The sequence below is a fragment of the Mesoplodon bidens genome (assembly GCF_964165515.1).
Source record: "Mesoplodon bidens genome assembly, chromosome: 4".
Lineage (NCBI taxonomy): Eukaryota > Metazoa > Chordata > Mammalia > Artiodactyla > Ziphiidae > Mesoplodon > Mesoplodon bidens.
Window position 1 is genome coordinate 142,656,778 of NC_138160.1, and position 17,735 is coordinate 142,674,512.

The window sequence follows — 17,735 nt, forward strand, 5'->3', positions numbered from 1 at the left end:
AGGGAAAGTGCAAAGTAAGCTGAGGACGGGCTTGATTTATGGGACTTGCCAGCCTCGCCATGGCTCCTAACCTACTTAGCGAGGGCGGCAGGTCCTGACTCCCAGAGGAAGATGGCTCGTGTGGGGGCTGATGGGGGTAGAGGAAGGAGCTGGGGAAGAAGGCGCTGACACCAGTCCAGCCTCTGTCATGCCCTAGCCTGCTGGTGCCTTGGTTTCCCCTCTCAACCACGGCACACACTCATTCCTGCATCGCAGGACTTAAGGGGGGACATGAGCACAGTAGGTGTTTGATAAATGGTGACAGTTGAGGGAAGCAGCGGGAGATCTAGTGGGGGCAGAATTGGAATTCTGCTGTGTGACCCTGGACAGGTCATTAAACCTCCCTGAGCCTCAGTTTCCTCATCTGTCCAATGGGGATACCCCAAGTACCTGGGGTTGTGCCTGGGACACAGCAAGTGCTCGATGGACAGGGGCTGTTAACAGACCTTGGGCTCCCAGACGGAGAGCTTTTTAGCTCTCCCAAAAGCTCAAAGTTTAGGAGGTGTCTCTGAGTCAAAAATAATCCTTTCTTTCAAAGCTTCTCATCGAAACAAAAAAAGTCCATTTGGTGAGACCTGACTGCAGAGGAGATGCCTCTGGAGCACCCCCTGTCTCAGTACCCCCCACATTCCACGCAGAGCTTGTGCACCTCCACATCCTGCCAGACCCACTCCCCCGACCAAGGATTCCAGCAATTTTCAGCCCCTCTTGGCCACCTCTTCCCCACCAGGCACAAAGAACCACAGTCGCAAGGAACAAACATCCTTCCTCAAGAAGAGAATCAGAGCTTCCTCTCCCAACCAGTGGCCACAAGGGCTGTGCCCAGGGGTGCCCCCAACATTTATTCCACCTTAACTATCTGCTTTTATGATGCAGGAGAAAGTGGCCCGTGACAGAGTAGCTGGGCTGGAAGGAACCTGCTGGGTAGGACTCACATTGTTTCGCGGTGCGTTGGGCTGCACGGGGTCCTCAGCTGCCAGGGCGATGCTGCTCATGGCGATGACCATGAGGATGCACATCTCAAAGTAGCGCAGGTTCAGGATGTAATGGCACAGGCGGCGAAGGCTGTTGGGGACAGGTAGGCGTGCAGAGGTCCACTCAGACCACAGGCTACTGAGCCCCTTCCTCTGTAATCTCCTTATGTCACCTACCAACTATCTGAGATCTCTAACTCCCAAGGTCCCACACCCAACAGAGTAACAAGCTCCTTCATCTGGGGACCCTCTTGGGGCAGGGGGAGCCCTCAGCGAGGGAAGATATCCACATCTCTGTTTAGAAGTTCCCATCACTTCCAAACCACCCTCTTGGGACATCTTAACTCACAGGCTGAGTTGAAGAAATATTGTCCTTGATTCTGTAGGAGATGAAAAGCTTTTTATGCATAAAATTTCACATGGTCAAACAAAATTGGGAAATTCTGGGTTAAGTAGATTTCCTTTTTTGTTTTCAATTAGTTGAGTGACCTTAGGCAAGTTATTGTACCTCAGTGCCCTCATACAACAGTGCCTAACTCACAAGAATGTGAGGATCAAAAGAGTTAATATATGCCTGGTACATGGTAGGGGCTCCAAAAAGTTAGTTACTTAAATTACGAATTGCAGGCCTTATCAGAGTCTTTAATATGCTAATGAGATAATAATGAAATAATTAACCTCAAGTGGAGCTAATAATGATAAATATGTCATGAGATTGTATGAATGGCTGCAGGGCTGAGGGGCTAAGAACAAGGATGCTAGAGTCAGTCTGTCTGGGCTCTCCCACTTGCTTGCTGTTTGACTTCGGGCAGGTGACTTCATCTCTCTGGACCTCAGTTTCTTCATCTGTCCAATGGGGATAAGCAAAGTACCAACCCCTATAGGGTTATTATGAGAAAATTTTTTTATTTGTAAAGTATTCAGAATAGTGCCTGGTGCTAAGTGCCACATAAGAATTTCTTTATTAAAATAGCTAATGTCCACCACATAAAAAAGTAAATGCACAGGGTGAGCTCCAAGAGGCAGGTTAGAGAAAGCAGTTTCCCCTGCAGCTTATTTGACATGATTCTCCTTTGCCAAGAAGCATTTTGAGGGACCAGGGTTTCAAAAAATACCCTTTGGAAAAATGCAATTCTAAAACAACCTCTGAGCCACCAAGACATACATGCGATAAATTTCCCCCCTAAATAATCCAGCCTCCTCAAGGATGCCCAAGACAGAGGGCCATGAACTCAGAGATCATCTACCCAAAATCCAAATCCCTGTAGAGCAGAGCTCAGGGACCAGGGCTGCCATGTACAATTGTACAGGTTGTGCACTGCACAAGCAGCCATTTCTAAGGGACACCTCTCACATCACAGACAGTGTAGATGTGGATATTTATGACAGTGGTTTTTAGTTGGTGGCAGGAGGGGGTCTTTTCCAACAAAATCAGTACTTTATGATAAGTTTCTATCTTATATGACTTAAGAAAGGGACATCATTTTTTAATTTGCTCAAAGGTCTCCTATGGACTAATGGTCTTAGAGGCAACTCTCCCCCACTACCCTTTGTTTGGGTCTGCCCTCTGTCCTGACTTCCACTGCCCCAGTGGGAGCCCTGGGCCCCCTGCCCTGGCCATGGGCCATACTCACGGGTTGGTCGTAGAGAGGATAAACATGGAGCTGTAGGGGGGCATGGGCTTGGGGCCGTCTTCCCCGGGGTCGTCTTCCTCCTCCTCTTTCTTCTCTTCCTCCTTTTTTGGCAGTGGGTCTGGGTTGGCGTTTTTGTTCACTGTTGGGACAAGAACCAACACAGGGCTCCCTCCACAATTTCCCACAAACCTCTGGTCTCCTGCCTACTCTCCAGAGCAGGCAATAAGCAGCTGACACAAAGTGCCTACTATGTGCCAGGCACCCTATTATGCCATTTAATCCTCACCTGACCCTATGAGGTTGGTACTTTATGATCCCCAGTTTACAGATGAGGAAACTGAGGCACAGAGAGGTGAAGTGGCTTGCCTAAGGTCATATGGCTGGGATGTGGCAAAGCTGGGATTTGAACCCGGGTAGCCTGGCCCCAGAGTGCTTGCTCTCAACCACTCTACAGCCTTGAGTCTGCTGGGACCCTCACGGGAAACTAACATAGACCTACCCCCGGCCTATGATGACCTTTATATTGTCACTTGGAGGCAGGCGGGGTGAGTATCAACAGCCCTACTTTACAGATGAGAATACTGAGCCCCTCCCATAGTCAAACTGCAGGGTTTCCCCCCATTAACACCCCTCTCCTGAGTGGGGAGAGGCACCATCCTCCTGAGCATTGATCCTGCAGCCTAGCCACTCTATGGGTCTGTGGACAGGCTGAGCCTTGCTGAGCCTCAGTTTTTTCATCTGTGAAATGGGCACAATGACAAGATCTGCCTTGTAGGACTGTGGCAAGCATTTATAGAGCAAACTCATGGACAGCTTTTGCATAGAACTGGTCTACCATTATCATCTTAAAAATAATAAACTCAGGGTAAGTTCCAAATTCCTGGTGCTTCTCAGATCGTAATCTTACAAGGGGGAGGTTGGGGGGGTGCAAAAACAGCCAATCCCTCAAGGTCCTAGACCTGCACTGTCCAGCATTTGAAACGTGGCTAGTCCAAACTGTGGCATGCAGTGTAAAAACATGCCAGATTTCCAAGACTGAGTATGAGAAAAAGAATGTAAGGTAGCTCATTAATAATTTAGAAAATATTGATGACACATTGACATGTTAACATTTTGGATACAAATCAATAGTATTTTGGATTAAATACGATTTAACTATTAAATTTCAATTCACCTATTTCTTATTTTTAAAATCACTCCTTCCTTCCTTCTTCCCTCTTCCCTCCCTCCTTTTCTCCTTTCGTCCCTTCTTTCTTTCTTTTAACATGGCTACTAGAAAGTTTAATTAATTAATTACTTTGGCTGCACCACTCGGCTTGCGGGATCTTAGTTCCCCAACCAGGGATCGAATCCGTGACCCCTGCAGTGGAAGCATGTAGTCCTAACCGCTGGACCACCAGGGAATTCCCCTAGAAAGTTTAAAATTACATAGGTGGCCTGTGTCACATTTCTTTTGGACAGCGCTGGCCTAAAGAATCATCTGACTCCCCCAGATTTCCATCAGAGGAATCCATTGACTTCTCAAATATGGTGGCTCCCTGGCTCCCCTGTGGGAATTTGGGATGCAGGAAATGTTGCTAACCTATTGTGTACTTGTCAGGCATCATCTGCATATTACCTCATTTAATTCTCCAAGCAGCCCTGTGGGGGCAGGAACTATGTCTCTACCCATTTTCCAGATGAAGCAAATTGAGGCCAGAGAGGTGGAGTCACTGTCCAGAGTCACCCAACTGAGCCTCTGGGGATTGAGCCCAGGAGGCCGGCTCACGTGTGAAATTGGAGCTCATACCTTGGACGACGGTGTGATTGAGGGGGCGCGGGCAGGCTGGGGGGATGTCCACCGTGGTGTGGTCGGGTTTCCTGGCAGTCTTAGCTGAGGTGGTCTGGGTGCTGCTGGGGTTGGTGACGATAAGGCTGTTCTCGGGGGTCTTGGGGGGACCGGGGTTGGACGGGTTCCCCGGGTTGTTGGGTGTCCGGCGGCTGGAAGCATTCTGGGGGTTGGTGGCCATGGCAGGTGGGGCAGGCGTGGGGCCGGGGTCGGTGCTGTTCACCATCTTGGCTGCGCTCTGGCGCAGGCCGGCGTGGCCGAGGCTGTCGTGGGGACTGGCTGACTCCGCCGTGGCCAGCTTGTTGTTCTTCATGTTGTCAATATCCTCGGCCAGGGGTGGGTCTTGGCGGCCCAGGTCCTGCTGGATCGGCCGGGTGGTTGACAGGTTGGGGCCCGACACGGGGACCCCGGAGCCCTGGTTCTCTCTGTGGCAGGCAGGCCAATGAAAAAGAACCCATAAGTGAGTTAGAACATAGCGGGAATGTCTCCAGATCCTGCCTAAGATTCCACCATTCGAGGTCCAAGTTGGCGGTCGAGGGGCCGTGTCCTGAAACTCTCCGGTGCCTGGTCTGTTCTTGTTAGGGGTCAAGACCCCGTGGGAGTGTAAGTGCCCACCCTCCCAGGTTTCAGTGTGGTGCTTCTCCTGCCAGGGGGGCTGCTTCCTAAGAGATGAGGCTACTCCTTCATGGAGAAATCAGAAGGGAAAAGAACTTTCTGCCAGAGCCTGCATGTCTCCAATCCAAACCTTCCTGACCCTGCCTGTGTGTCTCCCATTAGCTCTGAGGCAGGACGGGGACACACAATGTTTCCAGGAGCGGCTAAAGCAGACACAGGGACACCATCTCTTTAGGGGTGGAATTGCCCCACGGATTTATCTTTTTGTTTTGTTTTTTGGCCACGCCATGTGGCTTGTGGGATCTTAGTTCCCTGACAGGGATTGAACCCCAGCCCTCGGCAGTGAAAGCGTGGAGTCCTAACCATTGGACCGCCAGGGAACTCCCTGCCTCATGGCTTTAAATGCTTGTAGTAAGTATGCCCCTTCCCAATATTCCAGTTAGGGAAAGCAGGTCCTATATGTACATTAACATAATAAAAAATAACAATAGAAATAATAGCAGCAAACATTTCAGTAACACACTTGCCTTGCAATAACTCCTTCGTCCTTAGCCCTAAGAGGGATAATTACCAGCACCGTTTTACAGGTGAGAAAACTGAAGCTCAGAGAGGTTAAGTCTCTTGCCAAGGCCACACAGCCAGTAAATGAACAAGGTAATTTCTCACAGGGATACAAGTGTGGTGGGCAAAGCATTCCAGGCAGGGGGAACAGCCAGTGCAAAGGACATGAGGTGGGGATAAGCTTGTTGACGTATGGCTGAAGCTGGTATGGCTGAAGGTGGAGAGTGGGAGAGATGAGGTGGGTAGGGGTTTGGTGTCTCAGTGACTCAAATAATTAACACCATGCAGATGGACATGAGGAGAAAAGAGTCTGAGTGCTCAGTGCATTTGGAGAAGGAGAGGAAAAAGTTAAAGGTCCTTGCTTAGCTTTTCCGACCTCAATGCCCACTGAGACATCAGCTCCGCAAGGCAAGGGGTTTATTTTTGTCTGTCTTGTTCACAGCTGTGATTTCAGTGCCCAGAACAGGGCCTGGCACATGGCAAATGCCTGGTCACTTCTTTTTTTTTTTTTTTTTGCGGTACACGGGCCTCTCACTGCTGCGGCCTCTCCCTTTGCGGAGCACACGCTCCGGACGTGCAGGCCCGGTGGCCATGGCCCATGGGCCCAGCCGCTCTGCGGCACGTGGGATCCTCCCGGACCGGGGCATGAACCCGCGTCCCCTGCATCGGCAGGCAGACTCTCAACCACTGTGCCACCAGGGAAGCCCACCTGGTCATTTCTTGTCAAATGATAAATGAGTGTCCCCATTTTCCAGATAAGGACACTGAGGCCCAGGAGAAGTCCCACAGGCCTGGACTTGCCATCAACCCCTGCCTTCTCCCATCTGCACACTCACTGCCAGCTTGTCAGAGACCCCCAGGAGCCCTGGCTCTGGTGAGGGTGGCTACAGGCCCTGCTCACTCTGTCTTTGGCTGGTCCCAGCTCTGCCTGCCTGTGCATGGATCTGTGTGGACCTGACTCCCAGTTTGTTCTGTTTGCCTTCAGACACCCCTTCTGGGCCCTTGATCCTCAGATAAGAGGCTCCATTCTTCCCCCATCCCGGGGCACTGGCCCTGGCAAAGTCTGTTTCCCGGAAACACCAGGACATCTGTAGTTTATAATCTCAACGACTCCTCTCTCCAGAGGGCTCTGCAGTCCAAGACTTAACCCTCTGGCTCTTCTCAAATGTACCCCCCAATTCTGTATCCCATGCCCTCCACACCTCCTCATAAGAGCTCACACATATTGAGTACTTGCTGTGTGCCAGCCTGGACATGTCAGCTCACCTAATCCTTAGAATAACCACAGGGAGCGGGTAGTACTGTTATTCCCTTTTTACAGATGAGGAAACCAAGGCCCAGAAACACGAAGGGCCTTGCCCAAGGCCACACACTCAGTTGCTGGCAGAGGCAGCTTGGACCCAGACCACCTGGCTCCAGCACCCATACTAACCCCCACCTGACACTGCAGCTCTCTTACTAAGCGGTTTGAGATCTCCTAGGAGACTCAGCCCACAGCTGCTGGGTGCAGGGAATCCTTGGCACTCATTGTAACCTCCAGTAGTGTGAGCCAGCCTCTCTTCTATTTTGACTCATTACCTTCTGGGACACTCTTATGAGGCCTGAATTGTTACTGCTCCCATTACATAAATGAGGAAACTGAGGCCCGGAGAGGGTGAGTTAGGCATACTAGAAAATGGTTTTGTGGGACTTTCCTGGTGGTGCACTGGATAAGACTCTGCACTCCCAATGCAGGAGGCCTGGGTTCAATCCCTGGTCAGGGAACTAGATCCCACATGCATGCTGCAACTAAGAGTTTGCATGCCATAAATAAGGAAACTGCAAGCCACAACTAAGGAGCCCACCTGCCGCAACTAAGGAGCCCATGTGCCACAACTAAGGAGCCTCCCTGCTGCAACCAAATATATAAATAAAAATTAAAAAAAGAAAATGGCTTTGTCAGGCTGTTGCCATCACACACTCACTCAAGAGACCAGAAGTGAGCAAAAGACAGCCCTCAGATTGTATCCATTCATCGAACACCCAGGAGATTAGGTACAATCACAGGAACCAAAGCCCCTGGACAGCATAGGCTTGCTTCCTGAGGTGCAATCTGTAACCCTAAATCTACCTAACACTTAAAAATTTAAAATAAGCTGGCCTCTGTAAATCAACTATACTTCAAATGAAAAATAATAATAATTAAAAAGAAAAAAGAAAAAGCTGGCCTCCCCTGGAGGCCCTTCCACTGGCTAAGCCACCAGCACCCTCTTTCTTGTTTTATTTTTGCATTTTAACTTGCAAAAGTCCATGGTGTTTTTAGCAAGCAGAAGAGAGATGAGGTAATTTATTTTCAGGCTTGTGTCCCTGAGGCCGCAGAGGGAGAAGGGCAGGTCCAGGCAAATTCCTCACTTCTCAGTCATGTGAGCAGGTCCTAGATTGACAGACTGACCTGGGTTTGAGTCTCACCAATGCCACCTACTAGCTGTGGGATCCTCTGTAGCTTGATTAGCCTCCCTGAGCCTCAGTTTCCTCATCTTTATTTGTTTATTTTTAAAATCTTAGTAGAGTTTGTTCAATTTTTTAAAAAATATTTATTTATTTATTTGGTTGTACCAGGTCTTAGTTGCAGCAGGCAGGCTCCTTAGTTGCAGCTCACAGGCTCCTTAGTTGTGGCATGTGAACTCTTAGTTGCAGCATGCATGTGGGTATCTAGCTCCCTGACCAGGGATTGAACCCAGGCCCCCTGAATTGGGAATGTGGAGTCTTATCCACTGCGCCACCAGGGAAGTCCCAGTTTCCTCATCTTTAAATTGGGGATAATAGTAGTAGAACCTTCTCTATAATATGGAGACTAACGTGAAGATCCTGGAATTTATTTGCTATGTGACCACTGGTGATTTACTCAGCCTGTTTCTCACCCATAACATGGGGATGATAACCTCGCTGAGTTCCTGTGAAGAATAAATGTGTGAACGAGCTGAGAGCTAGAGCATTGCTAGCAGGCCTGGAAACCTAATGGAATTTGCTCTGTTGGATTTAGAACTTGCTGGGGACCAGAGACATTTTATTCCTTCCAATTTCCCCCTTTTGGAATAGGAATGTCTATTTTTGTGCTTGTCCCACCTTTGTGTTTTGGAAGCAGCTAATTTGTTTTCTAGTTTTCAGGTCCACAGATGGAAGAAAATTTTGCCCCCAAAGGGATCATACCTAGAGTCTTACCAGTACTGGAGTTAGATGATGAGATTTGGAGTTTTTGAGCTGATGATGGGGTAAGACTTTTGGGGATGTTGAGATGGGGTGAATGTATTTTGCACGTGTACATCAGATGAAAAGATGGCTGGGAATATTTTCTCATCATTTTGTATATTCTTTTAAGTAGAGCTCTACGAAAAAGCAGGCTCAGTGAAGTTATCATTTCAAAGAGAATCTGAATCTTTTGGTCACCATCTAGAGAGACTGTACTAAATAACACAGCAGTTGAGAGCACGGCGTACGTTTTGTTAGAGGGACAGCCTCACACATGGACCAAGAGCCCCTTGTTCGGATGGAAAGGGGATCTGAGGGTCTTTGTTTCATCTTGCTTTTGTTTCTTCTGCTGGCTCTGTTTGCAGGGGAGTTTTAACAAGCTCAGCCTGCAGAGGCCTAGTGTCAATCTCCAGGAAGTTTTATTTCCAAGTGTCTCCAAGGAGAACTCAAAAGCGGCAGAAAACTTTGAAGTCAGGCCCCTTCCCCCTTCCCTCTTGGGGATCTGCCCTCATCTGCCCAGAATAGGCAGCTGATTGCATAATGCCTGTCCTGCACTGCATCCCTTTGCCAGCTAATCACTTCAGCATCCCTCTGCCAAGGGCTATGGACATCTTGCCTGGGGCATGCTCAGGTCCCTAAATTCAGAGGAAGGTGCTTGTGTCCCCACTATCCTTAGGACCTGCACATATTAACTCATTTAATCCCCACAACAATCACCATCTGAGGTGCTATTAGAATCAGGCCCATTTTACAGATGAGGAAGATGAGGCCCAGAGAGGCAAAGGCACTTGTCCATTGTTATCCAGCTGGGAAAGGGCTGAGTTGGACTCTGGCCCTAGAGATCTTAAGCTACAGCACCACTCAGTGAAGAAAACGGGGCAATGGATGAGTTGGTGTGCATGGAATGGAGGTGCTGAGACTGGTTAAGGCAAATTGGGGGTGCTGTAAGAATCAGGGTATTAAAGGATGAAGCCTCTCCTCTCCACCCCTTGCTGGATAAACTGTGAGGCTCAGAAGTCCAGTATCTCTCTTATTGCTCCTTTTGGGGAGTAGGTTGTCTTGCTGATGGGAGCAGGTGGAACTAGTATGCAAATAGCCGAGATATTAATTCTAGGGTGGTGCAGGTCTTGCAGGTCTCCTCAGTCAAACCTAGCAGGAGGCACTGCCCAGTTATCAGGGAGTGGTGGATGCTCTGCAATCCATAGATTTTTACTGGGAGTCAGAGAAAGCTCCATCCTCACTTTGGTGCCCCTGGGGTGACACTGGGCTCAGCCACCTGGTGTGGGAGATCAGGGGTTAGCGACTGTTTAATGATACAAAACAGAGCGTGCTCCACCCCCTTTTTCCTGGGGTGAGCCAGTGAAAGCTTCGGGGGTGGGGGACATGTAAACCTGGGAAAACTGAAGTGGAAGAGATTAAGGTAGAAATAGTGGGGGAAAACAGGGGAAATAGAAAGAAAACAATTATATTATACAACTTGTTAATCAACTATACTTCAATAAAAAAAATCAAACCTTAAAAAAAAAACAATTATATTTATTATCAATGCTCTGGAGAATCAAAACACAGAGTGTGTCTGGGGAGAGGCCTAAGGAAGGACAAGAGGAGAAATGTGTGAGGCAGGCCTGTTAAGGGCCACTGGCCTTGTCATAATACAGAACTGAAATGTCTTTTTAGTATGTTATGTTCTTGAATAAAATTTTACCTTAGCCATTCTTATTCTATTTTTTTGGCTGCGCCACGTGGCACAGTCTTGGATTTTTTTCTCTAAAAGTGCCCAAATCTTCATGAAGTTTTATTTCCAATGAGAACCTTTTTATCAGCCAAATGAATAATGCCTCTTCTGGCCAGGGCGTTTGACACACATATATATATATATATATATATATATATATATATTTTTTTTTTTTTTGCGGTACGCGGGCCTCTCACTGTTGTGGCCTCTCCCGTTGCGGAGCACAGGCTCCAGACGCGCAGGCTCAGCGGCCATGGCTCACGGGCCCAGCCGCTCCACGGCATGTGGGATCTTCCCGGACCGGGGCACGAACCCGTGTCCCCTGCATCGGCAGGCAGACTCTCAACCACTGCGCCACCAGGGAAGCCCTGACACATCTATTAATAAAGGAGTGAGCAGTACCCTCCTGGTGCAGATTTGGGGGTGGAAGTGGGGGAGGTACTTTGTTCCTCTGGAGAGGAGGGGGAGCAGGGGCCACCTGTGGAATTCAGGAAAGCTGGGTTCTTATCACACTACTGCTATCAGCTGGCTGGCTGCCCTTGGGGAAATCCCTTTCCCTCTCTGGGCCTCAGTCTCCCCATCTGTAAAAAGAAGGAGTTTGAGTGGACAATCCAAAGGCTATGGATGTAAAGTTTTGTTTTTTAGTCTATGATGAAACTGTCTTAATAGTAATAGTGATAATAATAATAGTAATAGCTAAAACTTATCGAATGCTTATTACTACTGCTATGGTGAAAAATAGTTGGGCTTCCCTGGTGGCGCAGTGGTTGAGAGTCCGCCTGCCGATGCAGGGGACACGGATTCGTGCCCCGGTCCGGGAGGATCCCACATGCCACAGAGCGGCTGGGCCCGCGAGCCATGGACGCTGAGCCTGCGCGTCCGGAGCCTGTGCTCCGCAACGGGAGAGGCCACAACAGTGAGAGGCCCGCGTACCGCAAAAAAAAAAAAAAAAAAAAAAGTTAACATTTACTGAGTAGTGAATAATAATAATATTCATACTAATAATAGCTAATACTGCATACTTATTATAAGCCAGGCACCATTTAAAGCATTTTGCATGTATTAACTCATTTGAACCTTATACCTACCCTAGGAGGTAGGTAGCATTCTTATTACCACTTTACAGATGGGGAAACGGAGGCCCAGAGAGAGGAAGTGACAGGCTGTAAGTCACACAGCTGGGAAGTGATGGGGCAGCAGTGTGACCTCTGGCTCCAGAATCCTTGCCCTTCACTACCAGGCTGTGCTGCCTTTCTGTCCCTGTCACCCTTCCTCCTTCAATGATAGGAGTAGATATAATACAAGGATGGTAACAACAGTAATATTAGTAGTATTAAAATAATAGCACCAGGAGACTTGCCTGGTGGTCCAGTGGTTAGGATTCCTCACTTCCACTGAGAGGGGTTGGATCCCTGGTTGGGGAATTAAGATCCAGCATGCCACGTGGCATGGCCAAAAAAAAAAAAAAAAAAAAAAAATAGCACCAGTGATCCACTGGTTCTTAATTATGGAGTCCTCTGCTAAACACTTTATCCCATGTAAAATCCCTTCAGTGGCCTCCCATTTCCCTGGGAGGACTCAAGGCTCTGCTGACCTATTACACTACCTTCAATTTCTCTGTCTGCCCCTCTCTCCTCACCCCCCAAATGGCAAACTGGCCTCCTTCTGTTCTACCTTAGGGCCTTTACACATGCTGTTCTTAGCCTAGAACACTATTCCCTTCTCAGAAACAATGGTTTTCAGGGGGCTGTTGTGGAGCTATGTGGAGACCTCATGCCATAATAATTGGGGGCATTGTGGGCATTTAGGAAATGGGAGGCAGGTATATAAGTATCTCACCATGTGCAGGGCAGTCGCACCGAGGAAGAGTTATCCTTTCTCCTTCATGACTCACTAATGTCCCTCACACAGGTGAAAACTCTGCTTGTAATGATCTGAGTCTTTTGTTTCAACCTAACTCTGCTTTATGTATCAGCATAAAGTATTTTTTGCATGTTTTAAATATACATCACGTCTTCCCAGAATGCAAGCACTGGACAAATTAAAGGAAGAGTAGGCTCTATTTCGTACGGAACTTCACCATTTTGGAACATCTCAACACTGATGGTAACTCCCTCATGTTATTCGAGTAGCCTGCGTCCTGAGTCAGCTGGCATTTGTACCTGTCTCATTCATGGTGATTTTGTGTATAGGTGTCTGCAGCAGAATTGCTTCACTCTGTCTTCTAGGGTCTCATTACTCAAACTGTGGTCCCTGGACCAGCACTGGCTCCTTAGAAATGCAGAACCTCAGGCTGCACCTGAGACCTACTGAATTAGAATCTGTATTTTCACAAGATCCCTGGGGATTCGTGCACCCATTCAATTTTGAGAAGTATTAGCTTAGTGCACATGGCATGTAACAGAAGCATTTAAACACATCATTAAAAATTAATATGGTGCTGATGTATGTAAATGAAATCATTATGTTGTACACATTACACTTATACCGTGCTGCCTGTAAATTATACCTCAATAAAAATGGAAGGAAAAAAAAAGAATACCTAATGCCGAAAAAAGAAAACACAAAAAACTTACAAGAGGGTTTTTTTTTGTTTTTTTGTTTTTTGTTTTTTGTTTTTGTGGTACGCAGGCCTCTCACTGTTGTGGCCCCTCCCTTTGTGGAGCACAGGCTCTGGACGTGCAGGCTCAGCAGCCATGGCTCACAGGCCCAGCTGCTCCGTGGCATGTGGGATCTTCCCAGACCAGGGCACGAACCCGCGTCCCCTGCTTCGGCAGGCGGACCCCCAACCACTGCACCACCAGGGAAGCCCCTACAAGAGGGTTTTTTTAAAAAAAGAAAAAAAAAATCAAAAGGATGCCCTAGTGGCGGGTGATATATAACAAAAGAAGAATAAGAGATCAACTATACTCCAATAAAAATTAAAAAAAAAAAAAGAAGACTAAGAGGACGTTAATTAATGAAAGAACACATGTAAGTTGTTTGGGTTCCTAAACGTACAATCACCGTAGGATTTTCTAAGGAGTGTTACAAAATATTGTTATGAAAAACAGGGTGTCATTTCTGACTGGGTGAGGTGCTGGCCTGGAAGATGCCACCAAAAGCCTTGAACCCTGCTCTTCATTCAATTCTGAGGGCCCAGAGTGGCTTTTCAAACCCCCCAGGAATAGCATCAGGTGAAAAATGATTGACTCAATAACAGCTAAAAAGGGTCTAAATTTCCCAAGCACTTATTATGTGTCAGCTGCTCTTTCAGGCCCTTTGCATATATTACATCATTTAATTCGAGCAATGACCAAATTAGACCCCACCATCTCCATTTTACAGATTGTGAAAACTGAGGCCCAGAGACGTGAAGTCCCTGCCGAAGGCCACACAGCAAGCACATGGAAGAGCTGTATAATTCTGGGGGAAAGTTCTTGTAGAGTTTCCCTGAGACGTACAAGGGCTTGACAGTTTGCAGCTTCTGGCACCAGATGACCTGGGTTCAAGGCCACTTATTAGATGTGTTACCTTGGGCAAGTCAGCTCCAACTCTCAGTTTCCCCATCTGTGAATCGGGGCCATGACAATGAGGGGGCTGTCAAGAAGCTGAAATAGGTGGCTCAGGAGAGTACCAGGTACCCAGCAGGTGCCACTTTGCCCCATCTTATCATTTCTACTATTGTCATCGCTTCCACTTACTTCCTCCTCCGGTGCCTGCGTTCCTTGTCCTCCCTGCGTGCGTCCCCGTCGTAGGCGGGCGGAGGGCCAAGCCGGTGTCGCCTCCTCCGCTCGCCGCCGTCTGGGCCCTCGCCTTCGCCGCCCCGGGCCGGCCGGCTGCCCTCACGGTGCCGGGACCGCCGATCGGCCTTGTCCTCTAGGCCCTCGTCGCCCGGCCTGCGGTGCGCCCGGTGCCTGCGGGGCTCCCCGTCGGCCCCCGTGCGGGGGGACCCGCTGCGGCTTTCCCGGCTGCACCCCTGCCGGTGGGCGTGCCTCCGGTGCGGGTCGCAGACTTTGCCCCGCTCCGCCTCGCCCTCCCAGAACCCCGGCTGCTCCAGGCCGCCCTCCCGGGCGTGGTGGTCCGACTCGCGGCCGTAAGGCCCCTCCCGGCTCAGCTCGGCCTCCTGGCTGCCCGCCCAGGGCCTCCGGGTGTCCAGACCCACGGAGCCGCAGGGGTCCCGGGCCCGGTCGTGGTAGCGGGCCTGTTTTCTCAGGAAGTCCTCGGCTCGCTGCTGCCCGAGGCGCTGGTCCACCGTGGGCTCGGCCGCCCGGCTCTTATTGGTGTTGTTGTTGCGGTTCTCCTGGGGGTCGACCACCAGCGGCCGGTCCAGGTGGGTCTTCATGTCGGGCCGCAGGTGCCGGGCGTAGGAGGCCTTCCAGCGCTCGTCTGGGTCCATCTCGTTGTACAGCGCCTCCCGGCTGGCCAGCAGGTTCTGCTTCCGCATCTCGCTTGTCCGCTGCTCCCACACGGACTTGGAGGGCTTCTGGTTCTTCTGTTGTTCCTTCCTGCAATGGAAGGGCGCAGGGGTTAGGGCACTGCTGGGCATTGTGGCCTGCATGGACCTCTCGGGCTAACAGGCGTCTCAGCCCAGGTGGGCATCTCGGTCCAGTGGGTATCTCCACCCTGGTGGGTGTCTTGCCCCAGGTGGGCATTTCCGCCCAGGTGGGTACCTTGGCCCAGATGTGCATCTTGACCAAAGTGGGCATCTCTGTCAAGGTGGGTATCATGGCCTGGCTGGGTATCCCTGCCTAACTAGGTGTTTCAACCTGTGTGGAAAACTCAACCTGGCCAGATGTCTCGTCCTTACAGGTGTCTTGGCCCAGATGGGCGTCTTGTTCCAGTAAGGTATCCTGGCCTGGCTGGGCATTTCGGTCTAATGGGGGTCTCAGCCCAGGTGTATGTCCCCACTGACCTCTTTATTCCTCTTCCAATTTTAGCACATGGCCTCTGGGGGCTGTCCTGATGTTCAAAATATTTTAACCTCTGAGACAGCCAATCATATTGGACACTGACCTGGAGCGGGTTCTGGAAGCCCCGACATGGGCGCTTGGGAGCTTGGGACAGTGCCTATCTATCCACTGGTGCAAAACGCCAGTGGGGTCATGGCTGGGAGTGCTGGCTGGGCTGAAGCCCTGCCTGGAGCACACAGATTTTCCCAGGGGTTCTATGTGTATTGATAGTTTTATACAGACCATCAACTTCTATAGGCTTGCCTGCCTGAGCATGTACCTTCCTGGGCTCCCCTTCCACAGCCATCTCCTTGCACTTTGAGAAAGAAAGCCCCCTCCCCATTGTCCCATTATGCACCGCCCCACAGTATGCAAAATCCCAGGACTACCCAACAAAGGTGGAATTCAGAATATCTGTGTTCACGAATCTTTAATCAAGACACCTTAACTCTTACCACCTTAACACCTCTGATCCACCAGCAAATTCTGTCCACTCTGCCTTCATGATCTGTCTAGAATTCAGCTACATCCATGACTTGTTCAGTCACCACCCTGATCCAGCCCCCACTATCTCTGTTGCAGGGAACAATGCAGTCTTCTCCAACTTGGTCTCCTGGCTCCTGTCCTTGCTCCCCTGATAGCGTCCAAAGGGCACCTGTGACCACCTGAGTCCCTATCCTTCCTCAGCTCAAGAACCCTCCATGTCTCCCACCTGCCTCAGCGCAAAATTCTAAGTCCTCCCTCATCACCTCTCTGCCCTCACCTCCCCCCACTGGCCCCCCTCACTCACTCTACTTCAGTCACACTGGCCTCCTTTGTGTTCTCTAAACACACCAGCCATGTTCCTGCCTTAGGGCCTTTGTACACGCTGTTCCCATTGCCTGCGATGCTCTTCACTCAGCCCCCCACAGAGCTCCTCCCTCACCTTCTTCAGGCTTTGTCACCTTCTCAGTGAGACCTTCCCTGACAACTTTACTTAAAATCATAACTCTCACCACCCCTAGCCCTCCCTATAAACCTCAACCTCTTGTTAACGCTGTATTCCCAGCAGCTAGAACAGTGCCTGGCACATAGTACCGGCTTATTAATTATTTCTTGAGTGAAAGTGGGTGGAGGGCAGAAGCACTTCTTCCTAAAACTCAACCTAGTCAGGGACTGCTCCCTGCCCCCAAATTCTTGACTGGGAGGGTGCAGAGGTTGAGGACCCCGAGAGCATACTGGAGTTGGGGGCACTTACACAGCTATGGACATGTTGGCTGCAGACAGAGGACTCACTTCTGCCACCTCCTTGGCTTTCTGGAGGGCGAGTTTCTGGTTGGCTGCCTCTTCTTCTTCTTGTTCATCCTAAAAGTCACACGTGATCCCTGTTCACAAAACATGAACTGGGCCTTGGGGCCTCACCTCTGACCCTATTGTTAACCAGGGGCAACATTTCAGATATTTACAAACAGGAGTGGCCTGGGTGTCAACCAACCAGAGCCGAGGCCCAGTGATTGGAAAGGACGCCAGTCAGTTAAGTATACTGCTATCCCCTTTATGTACAGGCTCAATATCTAGCTCATTATTAATGCTATTTTAACACACAGTCAGAAGAAAAGGAGGAAGACTCCCTTCCCTTCCCACAATGGAAATTTTTCTGTACCCTGTCTCAATGAGCTGGAAATTAATGCAAAGATTTTCCTCTCACTCTACTTCCTGGGCCATTTAAGCTCTCTGAACCAAGACTTTTAAAGAACACTGACAAGCCCCCACGTGCAGAAGAATCTGGCATCCCACAGCCCATCCCATGCACTGCCAACAGCCTCCAGAAGGGGAATCAGGAGAGGAACTTATATTCTCAGCCAGTTAGGTTTAGAGAGGAGGAGGATGGGGGAAGATGTTTTAAAAATACACACAGAAAAAGACGTTTTGGGGCTTTAAATCCTTCTTCAGCCTTCATGCAGGGCCTCATTCGTAAAACAGAAAAGCCAACAAAGAAAAAGCAAAGAAAAAGCAACAAGAAAGAAATGGCCAGAGATGAACCCGCCAATAAAAAAGGTCATGCGGTGGCAGGGCGCCTCTCCCACTGTGCTGAGATGTCTGGGGCAAGAAGCAACCTTACCACCTCAGAAATGGTCAGATCAGGACACTGTCTGTCAGTGGCAACACAGGGGTGGGACCCCGCTGGCCATCCTGCTCTCCCAAGGCCTC

General features: G+C 49.6%; 2 protein-coding genes across 6 annotated transcripts in view; one reads left to right on the top strand and one right to left on the bottom strand.

Moving 5' to 3' along the window:
* Positions 1–17,735, top strand: part of GCDH (glutaryl-CoA dehydrogenase) — a 415,847-nt gene that overhangs the window by 321,786 nt on the left and 76,326 nt on the right. The gene's annotated exons all lie outside the window — the stretch shown is intronic.
* Positions 1–17,735, bottom strand: part of CACNA1A (calcium voltage-gated channel subunit alpha1 A) — a gene marked incomplete at both ends in the record, with an annotated part of 240,306 nt that overhangs the window by 64,792 nt on the left and 157,779 nt on the right. For all 5 annotated transcript variants that reach the window (XM_081230532.1, XM_081230530.1, XM_081230531.1 and 2 more), the window contains 5 exons: positions 975–1,104; positions 2,648–2,786; positions 4,437–4,900; positions 14,298–15,101; positions 16,783–16,889. In XM_081230532.1, coding sequence (XP_081086658.1) covers positions 975–1,104; positions 2,648–2,786; positions 4,437–4,900; positions 14,298–15,101; positions 16,783–16,889 — 1,644 coding nt within the window. The remainder of the gene's footprint in view (positions 1–974; positions 1,105–2,647; positions 2,787–4,436; positions 4,901–14,297; positions 15,102–16,782; positions 16,890–17,735) is intronic.